The sequence below is a fragment of the Antrostomus carolinensis genome, unplaced genomic scaffold, assembly GCF_000700745.2.
Source record: "Antrostomus carolinensis isolate BGI_N321 unplaced genomic scaffold, ASM70074v2 scaffold7560, whole genome shotgun sequence".
Classification (NCBI taxonomy): domain Eukaryota; kingdom Metazoa; phylum Chordata; class Aves; order Caprimulgiformes; family Caprimulgidae; genus Antrostomus; species Antrostomus carolinensis.
Genome location: NW_010289062.1, coordinates 7,666 through 25,004, shown reverse-complemented (window position 1 = coordinate 25,004; position 17,339 = coordinate 7,666). Strand labels below are relative to the sequence as shown.

At 38.6% G+C, this 17,339-nt stretch overlaps 1 protein-coding gene across 1 annotated transcript in view; it reads right to left on the bottom strand.

The window, feature by feature from the left end:
* PTCH1 (patched 1) overlaps positions 1 to 15,482 on the bottom strand; it is a 39,511-nt gene extending 24,029 nt beyond the window's left edge. The window contains exons 1-10 of the mRNA XM_029085141.1: positions 15,298 to 15,482; positions 14,159 to 14,228; positions 13,953 to 14,044; positions 12,302 to 12,500; positions 11,534 to 11,655; positions 10,080 to 10,227; positions 9,166 to 9,297; positions 8,707 to 8,862; positions 7,998 to 8,096; positions 6,546 to 6,671 (exon numbers count right to left, since the gene is read on the bottom strand). Coding sequence (XP_028940974.1) covers positions 6,546 to 6,671; positions 7,998 to 8,096; positions 8,707 to 8,862; positions 9,166 to 9,297; positions 10,080 to 10,227; positions 11,534 to 11,655; positions 12,302 to 12,500; positions 13,953 to 14,044; positions 14,159 to 14,228; positions 15,298 to 15,428 — 1,275 coding nt within the window. The 5' untranslated portion in view covers positions 15,429 to 15,482. The remainder of the gene's footprint in view (positions 1 to 6,545; positions 6,672 to 7,997; positions 8,097 to 8,706; positions 8,863 to 9,165; positions 9,298 to 10,079; positions 10,228 to 11,533; positions 11,656 to 12,301; positions 12,501 to 13,952; positions 14,045 to 14,158; positions 14,229 to 15,297) is intronic.
* Between the last annotated feature and the right edge of the window lie 1,857 nt (positions 15,483 to 17,339).

The window sequence follows — 17,339 nt, the reverse complement described above, 5'->3', positions numbered from 1 at the left end:
TTTTAAGGGATCTGAAGTAATTTAAGCATCACAATGACATTAAAGTACATTATCAAATCAGATATGAAATAAAAGTTTAAGTAAATTTTTATGAAACTGTTCTATGTAGTAAAATATTATGCACTTGATCTACTTCCTTAAAGGTCTAGGCAAAAACAGCAACATTTTGGGTTTATCAGGGATTATTTTTAAAGCAGAACGAAAATAAATCCAAGACCACATAGCAAATCTACATATTAATATGCCTGTGTTTACCAAAACTTGATTAATGACCCAGTATACCAAAATGAGTCTTAAATTGGAACAATACATCTTCAATAGGAACAAGAATACTTGGTTTGATTTGTAAAGTGGAGATTACGTAATGAAAAAAACCTACCTCCCCACCCACCCTCTCTCAAACCGTACTTCAAACGCTTTCCCACACAGAGATTCCCAGAGAATTTCCATAAACATATGTGGTGCAGCATCTATCATTATTATTAATAGCATTTATTTGTAATGCAGAATTGTTAGGAGCACTAGTCATCACAAAGGGAAAGCCTGGGCACAGATGGGACTGGAAGATAGCTATAAAGAGTAGGAGAGACACTGGGAAAAAAATGGCTGAGCCCTCAACAGGTGAAAAAAACCCCTGAAATCCTCACATTTTACCCATTAGATAAGCAGTAGCCATCTCAACAGTAGTGTTAAGGAAATCTAATAAACTACCAAGTGTCCCTACCTGTAACTTCTGAAGTAATGACTCTTTGGGTTAAAAGTCATAAAAAAGAACAGAAGTTGGGCTACAAAAATGAAGTTGCTGACCTGATATAAACAGGCCTTCCTTTTTCCAAAATAAACAAACGGCTGCTTTTGATGTTGAAAAATCAAGCCTCAAAACTGGCAGCTCGAAAGATGTGATATCCAAAATCCATGTTTCAAAAATTCTTGACTTTTGTGTCAAAAAATAATATAAATTACCTAAATAATGCAATTTTTATTTTTGTGTCTCTTTATCTGTGAAAATAAAAGTAGTAGCACACTGAATGATTTTTAAGGTTTTGAAGCTATAAAAGTGTAATAAAAAGACTAGGTACTGTTTTTACTTTTCTGACAATGACAGAATCAACTAGTTATGTAAATATTTTCTATCCATTTTAATCATAAATATATTATATTCAGAAGTTTTTTTATTTGTGTTTCTCTTTTGTTGTCTCCAGCCTGCTTGAAGTAAGATTTTGGTCCTGCTGGCTGTCTGTTGAAGTAACTACTAAAATAGAGTTTACTTAAAGCTGAATTAGTATTTAGCCATCTTTGAGGGAAAAGATCCAATGACTATGTTATGATTTATAAATATCCACACAGAAAGGTATGTAAGGTCATAGCCAAGACTTTAAAATTAAGTTATTTCCTTTTGATCCTCTCTAGAATTAACTGACTCTGTCAAAAAAACAAACAGTTGCTGTTGCAAGCAAGGTGTTCGTTGGACCTAGTTCATACAACTGCTTGCTTTATTGCTGCTAAACCAGAGAAGGTTGAATCACCCATTTATGGTGAATAATTAGTTGTGTCTAACCAAGATCTTCTATCAAGGATCAGCTAAGATTTATTGAGATTTGGAAAAAACAGCTGAGGCCTGACTCAATAACTCTTACTCCTCCCAGCATGACTGAAAAACTAAAAGAAGTCCTCTGTTTCTGCTCCATAAACTGCAAATACTTCATGCCCTATCAGTTCCCTTTGTAGACTTGAACATCCTTGAATCTCAAATGCCACTAAACCTGAAAACTAATACTTAAATGTATGGAAGAGATGCCATCAGTTATATTCGCATTTCATTTTTTAAGAAGTATCAAAACCAATCCAGCAACACACAATAAATCTGCCTATTAACATGGCATCTCTTTTTAGAACAACTAGATTTTCCAATTTGCCATCTCAGTGTTGATGGGATGCAAATAAAATATTTTTAACCAATCCTGTCTGTTCTGATTTGTAGTAAATCGATTCCTAGAGCTCAACACCACACTTCCTATATAGGGGGGCACACTGTCCCCCCCTTGCCCATCTCCCCAGCATTTCAAGCATGTAACAGTTCTCAGTTTTCACAACTAAATACAGAAAATACTGTTCTTGCATCAATTCTAATTTGATGTCTCATCAAAAAATACCCTGTGATTTGATAAGGAGAAGGAAGGAAGAACTGTTGAGGGGTGACTCATTCTGTGACCTGGCGCATCAGCCACCACCTCCACTCCCAATGCCATGTAGACTCCCATCTGGTGGCTGGGAATGGGAAGGTATGAGAAATGTGATCATGGCAATCAATACCCACAAGCTGTAACAATTACATAGACTGGAAAAGCACCAAGAAAAAAAAGGAGGCAGCAGAGCTTCCCGAGTACAGGCAATTCTGTTAGCAGCACCCAAGCTAAGGGCATACTTAGGATTTTTGGGGACAGGGCATCTTCTCTCACCCCTTCAGAGACAAATGGTCCAATGGGAGAGGAAAGAGCCTCAGACCTTTTCCCTGAGAAATCAACAAGGTAAAAGTAGTCCTAGAAGGGATAAAATGGGGCCTACTCAAGGGTGTACAATGAAGGCATTCAGTGAAATTAGATCAGAGAGTAGTAAAAAAACCTCCATTAATCAGAGAAAAGCTGGTAACTTTCTGAGAAACATGCTCTGCTTTTTGCATCTTTTCAAAATGCACTGCCTAGAAACATTATTGCTATTGCAACTCTTAACGGAGACAGAAGAATGGCAGTCTGTGCCGGAGGCAGCAAGGGAGACGGGAGCCAGGCTGGCAGGCGGGGGCCCCGCTGAAGGTATGTGCTGCTATGTGCCATTCCTGGCAGCCCACCCAAGGAGAACGGGTGTGCTGCATAGCCAGGGGTGATGAACAGGCGAGGAGGTCTGTCAAGGAAACTTCCACCCTACGGCTGACTATCTACAACTCCCTCCTGATAGCGTACAGACTCAGATCCCCCCTTTGCCGTCCCCCTCCCCTCCATCCTTTTCCCTCAGACTTTAATTCTGCTTGTTAAATTTTTATGTCATGAGCAGGGAAAGGTAAATCATGTGGGTAAAAAGAGGGGGACAAACCACTTCAGCAGAGTAAGATAACTGAATTAGTTGAAAAACTTATGTTCTTTCTCTCCACAAACCCACCACCACCACCTGGTAATGTTTTTTTTAGGAAAAAAAACCCTGTCATTCTTATGGTGAGTGAAAAAGTTACTGCTAAGACTTAACAGGGAAAGTTCCACCCTTGCTCATTAGTGAATCCACACCACCCCTCTGCTGTTAGGGGATGAAGTTTCTCGTGTAAGCGAGAAGAGGTAGATGAATTTTTGTGAAGCTGTATCTTCTCCTTTCTGGGCAGAATTTATTCCTTAACAGTGTCCAAATAGTCCGTCTGAGGAAAGAATTCAGCCCAGTGGTAGTTATACTCTGCCTTCCTTTCCTTCATTTGTACTCAAAACAAAGTCTGTGTTTAAGACATTTCTACAGCAAACTTCAAAAACTTTCAGGGGATTTCTCCCGCCACAATTTTAAGAAATGAAACAGATCTGAAAACTCAGGACCTACTCCTCCAAAGTCTTGAGTGTTCTTACAAATTATTCTTGTGCCTGAGTATTTGGGATACATTCAGCATCCTGAAGCCCTGTAACTGCTTAAATAAGTGGCTAATGAGATCAGCAAATGACAAAAATTAAAACTGTGAAAAAGGTAAAACAGTCCCTATCTGCATAATGGAATCAATGTTTAAAATCTCACTCTCAAAAGGACTGATTTCTGGTTTTAAAATTTGGCAAGAGCTAACCCTAGTAAACTCCTAAGACAGCATGAGACTTGCAGTTTTTGAGTTCCATAAAGTAAATGAACAACTTGGAGTTATCTATTAACTGCTTTAGCTGGCAGAACAGAAGCACGGATATGCAAAACATGAGTTTCTTACTAAAAGTTGGGCTGGCAGACGCAGGAAACTATTTATCCTCCCTCAGCAGCCGGGTTATTTTACAGATACTGGGTGTCAAAAGTTATGGAAACTTTGACAACTATCTTTCAATGTCTTAAGAAAAGTGAATGAAGAGCAAAACAAGGACAAGAGCAATCCTTTTTTTTGAGTCCATCTGTTAAAAACTCACTATCTAGATGAGAAGAAGGCAGCATCTGTGAAAAGTAAATGCAGTATTTCATTGCTTTCTAAGTCTTGCTAGTAAGCTATGAAAGACAGCAAGGACTTCTTGTTTAAACAAGCCTGAGTAAGAGGAAAAGGGAGGAAGAAGACTGTAAATAAAGAAATCCATAAATAAATACAGACCACCCACCAAAATCTGCCATGGGTATCTGATTCTGAGTGCTGTGATTAATGTATCACCTGATTTTTATTTTACCTGGTGAAGCTAAGCAAAGCAAGTAATAGATGTTCCTTTCTAACAACAAAGGATGTTATTTTAGTGGTTCCTAACTTACATGCATAACAGTTATATATACTCTTGTAGCACCAATAAATCCTCATTACAGGTCTCCAGCTGCCCTTGTTTTTGCACGTTTTTTCCATCTCACATACATATGTTACTATGTGCAAGCAAAGACAAAATACAGATGCATGTGAGAAAAGATTGAGCAACTTAATTTCTGGACACCCAAATATTCCTACACATAGATTCCATATTAATCACCACCTTAAAAAGGATTTTGATCGTGACGTTTTTATTCTGAATAATATAACCATGTTCATACATGAACATGTTGAAATCTCACTGGAAGCTTTTTGTTTGTCATTTGTTATGCAGACTTTGTTTTCTGAATGTGCAGTGACTCAGCCTACAGTGTGGCAGCAGGCAAAAAGAAAAAATCTTAGGAAAGGTATATTTAACTTCTACTCAGATTACAGTAGCAATTACAGCTGTTGTCTCCACTTATGTTCTAAAAGCAACCTGTCAGGTTCTGATGTCAAGAGTGAGAATAGAGAAAGGCTGAGCAACATTTGATCAGATAAGAAAAAATTAATTTGGGTGGCCCCCACTCTACAGCTTAGCAGTACAATTAGGACAAAATGGCCCATCTCTGTTGAGTACTTCTTATGAGATGCATTTATGTCCAAGCAACTTCTGTAAAGCACAGGTACTACATAGTGTGGCAAAACAAGCCTTTTCCTCTGATTCCTACTGAAGATGTCCAGCCAGCATACTGTTAGGTCTTAAGGCACACACTGAACGTCTGAAACAGGGCCACAGATTTAGGAGACATAAATTACTTCTTCCAATAGAAGAAGTGTTACACTTAAAAAAACATTCACACAAGGACACTAGTCTTTGCCATAAAATAGAACAATTCACTGTCACATCATCTGTAAGAAGAGTCATGTAGGTTTTGGCATATCAGCAGAGCTAAACACTGCTAACGATTCAGGACTAAGGATCCAGTTTTAGTTGCCACAGACATCTGCAAAACAATGCAGAAAACCAATGAGACCTTTCCTTTCTCTATTATTTACTACTAAATTGCCTATTGAGAAGGAAATGGTAAACAAATAACTAATGCTTATTGGTAAGATAACTGCAATCACGAACAGTTTACCATTTTACAGCTTAATGCTGGCATACTTAAATCTCTGTAAACAGCAATAATTGCCACATATATTTAGAAAAACTGCAGCCCTTGCTTCCTCTGGGTAGCCAAGAGCTCAAGGAGAATCAAAAATTATTGGAGAAGCAGGCTACAGCAGAAGAAAAATAACTACTGAAAAAGTACGGCTTGCCTGCTCTGCACCAAGGTTAGACAGTGTTGTAAATGGCTTGTGTATTAAAGCAGTGTCAGGGAAGAAACTCCCAAAGCTTTCTTCAAAGCGTCCTTGCTTTTAGAAGAAAGCTTTCTCCATCATTCTTAATATTTCATATTCCTAAACGTATATTATCACTAACAAATACAAGAAGACAAGGAGAGAAAGGAAGAGTGATACATGGTTCAGCACATAAAATTCACATATTCTCTCAAAGCAGCTGGAACACAAAAGCCTTGAAGTTTTCTCCAAGTTTGCCAAAATTACATTGGCAGCAAGGCAGTACAAACTGCTGCAGTAATAATTAATTTGGCAAATGTATATTCACTGCTGCCATTGCACTATGGTTACAGTTTTTAAGAGCAGCAAATTGGGACAAACATGAATGAAAGGATTAAATTCCTACTCAGGAATGCTACAGTACACAGTACAGTCTACTCCTCTTGACTCAGGAATGCAAATCTTCCTGGAGACTTCATTCTGCCCAGTTGCATACATCGTGGGTTTTGCGCTCAACCCAGCTGTCATGGGGCAGAGTATTCTTTTTCACCTGCTAACAGGATGTGAGAGACTCCAGGCACGAGAAATGGGAGGAGCAGAATCAAAGGCAGCTGTTATTACCCAGATCTACAGTAAACAGTGATCACGTCCTGGTTCAGTGAACTGCAGCAGCACTGAACGCAGACTTCAACACGACCGCTAACAGCTCTGATCACTGGCCTTCCATGATGGGACCAAGCACAAGAGCAAACAAAACAGCATATAAACTTACTTGGAGTGAAAATGCTCGTAAAGCAGGAATAGGGATTAAGGCAGCCATAAAGAAAGCAGTAACATTGCTGATAGATGTAAGGGCTACACTTGCTCCTGTTCGCTTCAAACATTCACCTGTTCTGTCCTGCAAAACAAATGCTGTATCTTAAAAGTCAAGTGAATAAGGTGATGTCCTGCAAATGAAGGGGCCATCCTACAGATATAACACAGTTAACAGTGAAAAATTATTACAATGAAATTCCGAATACAAGTGTGCATTTGAGAGTGAGAATAAACAACATACTAAGAATACTGTTCACGAGAAAAGCATATGATACATGAAGTGCTCATGTTTTTTGCAGGTAGAAAGGACTACCAATGCTGATTCTAGCTTCAGAACACAAAACTAAATGGGCATTGATCTGGTATCAAATACATCTGTAATTAAGTAGGATATATCTTCTACCAGTGGAGTCACCTGATGTTCTCATTTTTCAGACAAAATAAGCATGTATTAACAGCACAGAGGCGTAACATAGCTACACATCTTTAACAAGTATGTAACAAAACATAAAAAACCCACCCAAAACCCAGGGACCACACACAAAAAACTGCAGAGAAATCAAAATAAACACATGATCCTTTCACAACCCAACAGGCCATTTTGAAGCATATGGAGGTTATAGTAGAGTGAGGCTGTAGTGCCTGCATGCCAAACCAGCTGCAAAGAGCACATGGAACACATTCCTTGTACCAAAACAGAATGGGCAAATATACATTGCTTTTAAACGGCTTGTACTTTGGATATGAAACTTTGGACTGAAGGTAAAAAGGTCAATAAAAGGAAAGGATCATAAAAATGATGACATCTTAGATTTCATAACATTAATATGTTATGCTTTGAAATGTCATGGTCAATTATAAACAATGGAAAAGAAAAACAGAAAAGAATATACAAAATAACTCACATTTAAGGCCTTAACAATTAAGTAAAGCTAATAGCTGAATCAAACAAAAAGAAATATCTGTTTTCTAAGCTGTCCTCCTTTTTCTTTTCACCTTAACATTTTTGTGTTCTTTGATTAAAAGTATTCTATCATTTAATTGTCAGATTTGTATTTAAGTTTGTTCCTAAGTTTAGATCAACTTTCGCTGAAATTTTGATCAGAATTTGGATTACGTAAATTAGCTTTTCTATTACAGCTATAAACCAAATTGTCCAGACAAAATAAATCTAAGACACTATTTAAAAAAAAAAAAAAAAAGTGAACATTCCAAGACACTCTAGAATCACACGCGTTGCCATCATTTCCTATTTTGACAGAAATAAAAATTTCCAGACCCTATGAAAAGGTACTGAGAAAATAACCTTTTTTTTTTAAATCACTGCTAATTAATTCTGGATACAGTTATCTTTTCCTACATGAAGCCTTTTGTTTTATCTTCCCCCAAATCCCCATTTTGTCATTACCTCGAATGGAATTCTCTTATTCTGCCCTGTTTCACTAAATGCATGTGCCAGAAGGAAAACATCATCTACACCAACTCCAAGAGCAAGAAAAGGCAAAACCTTGGGGGAGAAACAAAACAAACAAAAAATGAGAAGGTTGTTTTATGATCTGCCATGCAGCTAGCCATTAAATGCCTAATTAAGGCAACTTTTACATTACACTGTACACAAATCCAAGGGTGAAATGAAAATCAAAAGGATGCAATACAGCTATTAACTTTTATTCTGGAACCTGCAGTTCACCGTTTACAGCTACAAAATCTCACCGCAAGTAATTCAAGTTTTGGGTAGACAAAGAATATCTGGCGATAATTCAAGTTATATTAAAAATATTTTCAGAATTTGAACATCCTGATATATTCAGATGCAAAGACAAAACCTGCAGCTTCTTATGTGGATGCCTCCACTCATGTTGGGACACAGAAAAATCAAATAACCCAGCATCTACTACTTATACAAACTACACGATACCTGCCTTTTTCTTTCATATCATTTGGCAGCACAATCACTTAATTTCTCACAGCATAAGCTATGAAATAGGAAAGAGGCACAAGTAAAAATCTAGAGCCAAAATACTTCTGCAGCTTTTTTCCCCCCTTAAAGATTCAGTTGTGTTCATTTACAAACAAAGTACTTGTACTTTAACAGCAGACTTGCATCTCCTAAATACCTGAGTTGTGGCAGCATTAAAGGAAATTCCAATCAATGAGCACAGGCCCAATCCTGCAGCCACTGAGAGTGCAACCAACAAGACTCCTGCCAGCCCCACGGCACCCTGAGACTTGGCACAGTCCCACCGCAGCATTGTTAAACAGGCGTAGGCAAGCTAAAGCAAGTGGGGGGAGAAGGAGTTGGGGGGAAAAAAAGCAAAATATTAGAATGGATGCTTCTCTAACAGTTACCTCTTCCCACCCAAAATACACATCCTTACAAACATTTTTAAACAGAACAGACACATTGCAGATGTTACTCAGAGGAACAAGTGACAAGCCTCAGGCAAAAGTTTACAAACTGTGGTCTTTATTTTAAATATGCCTAAAATGTTCTGGACTACTGATTGGTAACACTAAAGCAGATATTTAAGGCCCGCTCTACTCCCAGAGAAAATGAAATAAATTTACTTTATTACCATTAGTAAGTAGCCACTAGCTACTCTGATAACACTGACATCAGAAAATGACTTTAGGATGTCATCCAGGGTGGTCGTAGTAAAAGAGAGCACCTTCTGAGTAGAGTTTTGTGCAACACTTTGATGAACAACCTATGAAAAGAAAAATAAAACTTGGTGTGACTACAGCAAAAATTAATTACCATCTTCTACAGCACACAGCTGAAATAAACTAATTTAGCCTTAATGTTCCTGTGAAAGCCCACACCCTACACAGAGACTGTGCTGATGCTACACAAATGTGTTTGGTAACTACTTCCTGCAAGCTACTGATTATCAGAAAAGCATTTGCATCCTTCAGGAAAGGCTACTGCATTCCCAGTCCGTTCCAAACATTTAACTTGAATCCTCTTCCTGTAACTCCACCATGGATTTGCTGTAGTTTTGCCTTTAACCCAAGGCCAGCGATCTCTTCAAGGTGCCCCCGCTGCCTGGCCATTCACAGAGGTCAGAAAAGAGCATAGCAGAGGTCAGAGCTTGGGACACAGAGACAGGCACTGTCACACAGCCTCCCCACCAAGGCTGCAGCTGGGAAAGCAGCCCGTGGCTGGCTGACGTTTTCCAGACACCTTTAACATAACCACACCAAAACAAAAGCTTTTAAATTTCAGCTAGTTCTTCGGTTCCTTCTCAGCTGCAGCAAAGCAAAAATGTCCCAAACAATAAAGAGCAAAAATGGCTTCTCATACATGAATAACCAAGCAGCTTCTTGATTGGGAGGGGAAAAAACCCCAAAAAACGGCTTAAAAAGTGGGAGGCAATGACTCAGTTCTGGTTTAAACACTGTCCTTGCAGAAATACTGTAAAAAGCCGTGACAGAAGGTAGTGGATCTCAGCAGGACTTTATAGTATATCTAGGTTACTTTCAATTTTACCTCAACATACATCCTCTGCCAGGCTTCCAGAATTGCTGCTGCCTTATCCTCATTCCAGTTGATATGCGAAACATATTCATACCCTTTGAAATGCTCGTACATTTGCTTAGGAGTCATTAACTGAAACATGGTTTGCAAAGCCTGGGCACTGTGACACAGAGAGAAGGGAGAAGAGGAAGAGGCATAAAATGAGCATTTTCAGGAAATTATTTTCATGGCATCAGGTCTCAAATGAGACCCTAACAAGAGCTTGAATGAGTTCTTGATTTTACAGGGCACATGTTCATATTAAAATTGAACAGAATATAATTATTCTACTGTGTATCTGGTGCAGTTGTACCAGTCTATGCAATATTGAGGCTAAATCTGGTTTCACTGAAGTTAGTAAGGGTTCTCTCATTGTTTTCAATAGTATCAGCTTCAGGAGCAAAGAATATAATCCTACAAATCAGTTATAAAGATCACAATTGATAGATTACTGTGAGGATGCCACAGGAACAGTTATTTCTACGAGATCTTGTAAATGCTGTTGGCAATTTGTCATTTGAAGACCCTGGTCTTTTTCATCCCTTGGAGAGAAATGCCAGATTAAACTCGTGATGCCTGACAAGCTGCAGGGAGTACAGGATGGCAATAACTATCCGTCCTGAATTTCCACAGTATGCAACTGTATCCAACAATTTTAGAAGCTTAAGGAGCTATTTTATTTTTCACTAAAGATACACTCTTTGGCTACTTGTTGAAAGACTTACCAATGTTTACTGAGAATGTAAAAAAGGTCAAAATCCATATTAAAGGTTCTAGTAAAAGTTCTCTGTATTAAATGTGGAAGAATTAGGCTTTGTTTAGTTTAATATGGCCTACAGCCTTCACAACAGTTCTATTCCACAGGTCTTTCCCCCACTGAAGTCCAGTGTTCCATGACTTCTTCAAGAAGTCTAAACAAAGGAGTTTGTTTTATCAGTCAAAACTGTATTCAAAATGTAGGGACATAAAAACAGACTCTTCTCTATATTGATCCTGAACAAAAGGTTCAGTGGAGATTTTGGAATTCTGAGAAAAGTCAAATGAGCGAGTACATTATCCAAATTATTTTTTCCCCTTTTTTCTTGAGTCATATTTCAAAACACAATCAAAGGTGCTCAGCGCTTTAAACACTGTTCAATTCTTTATACATACATTCTAAATGGTAACCAAGTTGCCAGGGAATAGCTTTCTTTCTGAGCTATCATTCTGAGGCATAGACAGAAGCAGGAAGCAATGATGCCTCCTTAAATTTAAACAACTGTCTAATCACTCTTTTAAATTCTTTTCTCTTGAGGGATGTCCTCCTAAACTGGGATTTATAATACACATGAATTCAGGGCAGTAGATTTTGCATGATCCTCCCCCGGTGCCCCAAAAACCAAACTCTAACAAAGAAAAACTGAGATTTTCTTTAAACATTTGTTTACCTGACAAGTTTACCAGAACTGTTCTTGACTGTACCACCTATAATCAACTCTTCTTGCCAATGCATGTATTTTCTTGACAGTCCATAGCACCCACCACTCAAAACAAGGGCTACATCAAGAGGCTAGAAAAAGTGATAAAGAAGCAGTTAATTAGTTTCATACCTTCAGACAACCTCATACCCTAATTCAACACCCAATGTACTAGAATAATGGATATTGAAGACAATCTAGGAGTTCTACAAAGAGAAATATGTTCAACAAATCAGGTTGAACAGATCAGTTGGGTACTTGTTGACCAGATGGCAGTTTCTCCAAAGCCTGATGTGACTGATAAAGGGAGATATAGAACTGGGGCCTGTGATTTCAAATCCTCACAAAAATCAACAAAACTGGCGCTACCTAAAGGCAGGCTTTGCTGCGTGGTGTGAGTGTAGAGTGGCAGCTGTATAACAGCAGGGGCTATGTCAGTCTGAGGCAGCTGGTTCGCTGCAATGCCCCATCACCGCATTGCCACACGCAGCCAGTAGCTGACAACTGTACTCCCACTCTAAATATGCAGGATTAAGCACTGCGTCACAGAATAAGAGACAGTTTGTGGCGGTTGTCTAAAAGCATACAGCATGTAACAGGAACAGAAAGAAGACATCACTCAATAATGTGAACTATATATTGGTTGGAAGAAAACGGTACCTTCTTCTCTCCTCTCTGACCTCCCCCCCCCATCCCGGCCTCCCTTGAAAAGATACACACAACGACAGGCAAACTTACTTTGGTGGAATTTTTATTGGGAGCTGTGATTGGGCAATCGGGATCAACAGGATTCAGGCAGGGTCGATCCATATAACCATGACCAACCTCTGCTTTATTCAGCATTTCTTCCCAGCTCTCCACTTGGTAGTTTATTTTCTTTAACTCTTCCAAGAATTCTAAGGGGTCAAAGTTGATCCACTGCAAAGGCGGCTTCCCTCTGCAAGAGAAACCAGGAGAAAATGACACACACGAAAACCACAAAAGAAGTAATGAAAGAAACATACTTTCAAAATTCATATTTGCACAAATAATCGAGTTTTTTTTCTATTACAAGTTCAAACCTTTTCTGGTAAGGTATTTTCATTAAGGCATGCAAAGCATGTTTTAATTAGAGTTGTTTATGTACTTTTCTTGCAGCTCAGTTTTAATTTTAACAAAAATATTCAGTTCTTACAAAGTTATTCTATAAAACAGAATATTCACAGGTTAAAAATACTTCCATTTACAAGCAAAGCAAAACACATCAAGCACCTAAACAACAAAAAAGCGGCCAACTGCTGCTTTAAAGAATGAGGGGGGGAGGGGAGAGGGATAGAAGAGAGAAGGCTGAGGAAAGAAAGTCTTTCTCATAGTATCAGATTACTTCTTGCTAGTCTAATAATCATCTTGCAAATGTAATCAATCAATATAGCTGATCTTTGTTTATCTATAACAATACTGCACTCCTTCAAATGCCCTGGCAGCTTGACTATCAACCATCAAGCTTTCCTGCTACCATGGCTGTCACCACTATCACTGTCACGTCTCCCACCCCCCACTTCTGAATCTGTGATGTTGACAGACTAGAAAGGCTTTTGACTGCCTTATTCTGTGGTTCAAACCACACTGTATCTGCTTAACCAGGCTTAAGTCATTATGCCGAATCTCCCAACCAGAAAACACAAACCCCCTTATTTCCCCATCTAAAACTGTACACTAAAGGTTGGGAGATGGCCATTGCAAATTGCTTTTACAGAGACATGAAAACCAGGACAGAAACAATAATTCAAATGCTAACTCTTGCATAATTAACAGAAAACGTCTGCACAGATTAACAATTAACTTTTCAAAGGATTCAGGGCATATAATATCACACTTGTAAACTGTGAGAGAACACCCATAAAAGGTACTATATGGTTTCTTTAATGATCTCCTAAGCAAAGGATTTGTTCTTTATTCCTTAGAAAGGCTTGAGATTTAAGCCAAGACATTTTTGTAGGAATAAAGTTCCTAGCCAATCAATATTTTTGTATTCTATGGGACACACACACCCACCCCCCACTACCACCACCAACAAAAAACAACACAACACGAGAAACAAGTTTATTTTGGGGGGGTGGGGGGGAAGGAGAAGGGCATAAAATTCTTAAAGCTTGAATTCAGAACTTAAATTTTATTTTGCATGCTAGCAGAATGGGGAAAATACATAGGATTTAAATCAATGCCTAGAAATCACCTCTTAGGAAAATCTTTGTTCAATCGTGTATTTTCTGTAGAGACACTACATTCTATCTTTTATTTTTCTGTTAAACCAGAATCTGAATAAACAATGGGAATGCAACTGAAAAATCATACACAATTATACAATTAAAATCACTCAGACCAGAAAGTTATAAAAAACCATGCTTACAATAGATAGGCAGTTCCTGACTGTAGCTTTGCTCCCTCCCAGAAGCAGTCCAAAGGAGTGATAATTAAGCAAGGATAAAGATATTCTATGATCTGTCAAAATCAGAAAGGGGAAAAAACCACAATTACACTAGAATATAATAAAAGCAGCAAATGCTGGATCATGAGAATACACAAATCTTGTAACTAAATGCCTGCTACACATACCTGGTCCATGTAACCTGCTTCTGTGATGAGTTCTCCTGATTTATAACACAAATGTTCCAATTTCCACTGTCTGGAAGAAATACAAAGAACAAATATTTTTTTCTTGCACAATTACTGAAAATTACTTAACACATTAAGGGGACAGAAATCCATCTTTGTATAAATGAGACCACTTGTGACTTAATATATCACTCAGTGACACAAGTAAGAGACAATCCAGCTCCAGCTCAGAGGACTAGAATATTCCCAGCTGACCCGCACGTGCAGGAGAAAATAAACCATTAGGATTTCTGCCTTCCTTTTTCAGCTATGCTACAACTTCCACTGCCATGACTTCCAATGCCTTAGACAAGGCAGGAGCTGGGTAGAAGATCACTGGAGCCTCGACATTAGTTTCCTGAGGCATTAGTTGGATGTACTGAAAGACAGGGAGCTTCATGCCTCACAGGCAGCACCCCTAGGCACATCATCATTTAAGAAGTAACCCTGGAGGAACCTCTTTTCAGGGAGATAACTTACTAGCCCAAAGCTGGTACCTTCCTAAGGTGTACCTTTATTACTTTTTTGTTAGACATCACACAACTTCCGACCCTCAGTAAGTGCACACAGACACTCTGAAGGCCAGCTCTTTTATGTCTATGTTATTAACCAGCTATTATTCCATCCACTGCCATTTCTCACATGTCTGCATGTCTCTTTATAGCCAAACTAATGGAAGAATAGTAACCTATGCTGCTGTTCATAGTCATTATCTGTCTCACAAAGTTTTCAGCAAGTGAATTCACCTTTACTATGGAAGGGTTTTCAATGTTAGGAATCCCATCCATAAGGTCCTATGTTTAAGAGCAAAGACATCACTCCTTTACCAAAACAAATGCTAAACACTGCAGTACTGCTCATAGGGGTACACTCTCAGAATCTCTTCCAACACCACTTACCCCATCTTATTTGCAAAAGCCAACTTGACACTGCTACCATGCCACAACGTCAAGCAGCAGAAACCAGTGACATTCAAGCCAAAACAGACTCCGAAGGGAAAGGCTCTGAGATTATAACCATCAAAAAAAATATGGACAGAAGGATATTCCCATTTTTTAGCTATTACAGGTGATCAAGAAAACTCTTGCTTTTCCCCTTACCTGTTGTACATATAGACATGCACTCTGCTGGCCTGAAGCGCAGAGTCAAGGTGCTGTCGGAGTGCTTCTGTTGTTAGTACATTAGCACCATCTTCCTGTGGAGTCTGGATCATGAGCTGGGGGTTAAACATGGCCTCTTCTCCAATCTTCTGCCGTGTGTAATTTAACTCCCGACTCACTCGTCCACCAACTGATGGATAAATATCAACAGCTTTGTATTAGCCAGTAACTGTTTATTCTGGATTCACTTGATGAGCACTCTCTAGTCAGAAAAACTTGACCATATGCATGGACTATTCTGTCTCAAACTGATCACAGAATAATTCTAAAACTAATAACAACTTTATTTTTTAGTAACACTGAAACAAAAAACATATTCCTCATTAAAATACTGTTGTCTCTACTGTACTAAAACAGTGATGCGTAAACTGGAGCCTCCAACAGTTTTTTCTACATTATAATCAATATCTTGTATGTAAAAATCACAAAAAAAGAAAAAAAGAAAAACCTTTTCCTTGCAGACCAGACCAAATACTGTTACAATTTCTTACACTTGTATAAACAGTCTGCTCCAATAGCACATTTCAAGATAAATGGCTTTAATTTACACTCTTCTCCTAAATAATATGGCAAAGGCAGAAGGAGAATGTTTCTCTTCAGTTAAAAAAAAAGGGATTTTTTTTAGAGAGCATGAGTACTTCTTTCAGCCTTAAATAAAAAAGAAAAAATACCAAGTTCACATAAAGAGGTGCCGTTTTGAGCGCAGCAGAAAGGACTGTCTACAGCTAATTTACCCCAGTGGCCTAGTACCTGCATAATGTGCTGTGAGGCAGATCACTCACGCGCAACATCCGTTTTTAAACCCACATGAACTGAACAGTGTGCTCCATATTAAAACATGGGGAGAAAAAAAAACCAAGAAAAAGAAAAAGGCAGAGGGAGACTGCAAAGTCGACAGGCTCTAGAGGGAGCATATTTAATTTGCCTTGCCAGAATATATTATGTAAGAATGGAAAATTATCTTCCCTCTTACAATAAAGCATTCAGCTAGAGTTCATATACTTTATATAACCTCCCCTGTAGTCTCTCTAGCAAAAGCATGTGGGAGGTGGGGTCAATTAATTCAGCTCATTAGCTGAATCAATACCACATCCAGATGAGGAGGACAAGAATATCACCAACATGTTGTTTCCATCTCTTACAATTTATTACCTTTACCGCTTTTAAGTCCAAGCTACAGACCTGGTCTAATTTGTTACATTTTTTTCAGTCCTAGTCAGCTTGGCACTGGTGATCTGAATTACTGCCAAAGTTCAGTTCTGCAACTGTGTGAACAGAAATTAGGCAAGTACATCTATCTCTTCCTAGGCTGCATAACAGAAGACTGATCTATAACCAGTTAGCAGTGTGGGAGATGATATTCCCAAGCCTGAACAGGGACACACTTTTTCAATCACTTGGGCCCTCAACCCACCCATAACTCCCCTGGGGCTAAAAGGACCACCAGGCAGGAAGCCGGGCCCCTGCATGGATAAAGCTGTCAGAATGAGACCCTCAACAATTAAACCATACAGTCATTCTGGCACAAAGTATTGCTCAATGTCTAGTTCAAGAATTCTTTGAAGAAATAAGTGTTTCCACATCACAATCCATTTTTTGCAGCCTGTCACATGTGCCATTACCTCCTTCACACCAAGTAACAGTGATGAGCTCACAGTAAGAAAAAAGTAAAAATCAAAGTCCCTTTGTAACCTCTTAACATCCTTCTTACTCCAGTGAGAGAATATCAAATTATTGAGACTGTATTTGCATGGTAACGAAAAAGCTGTTGTTAATTTTTACCAAGAATTAAACCCCAAAAATAGTTTCACTCATCAGGCTCATGTTCATGCTCACTCCTGTCTTTCTCCAGCAACCAGCAGCCTATGAAATGTTAATAAATTCTGCTTGATGTTACAGGAACAGGGGGTGGGAGTAAGGGAGCAGAGCTAACCTGATCTGTCTGTCTTGGAACCAGAGCTTTCTTTTGCAGTCCTTTACAC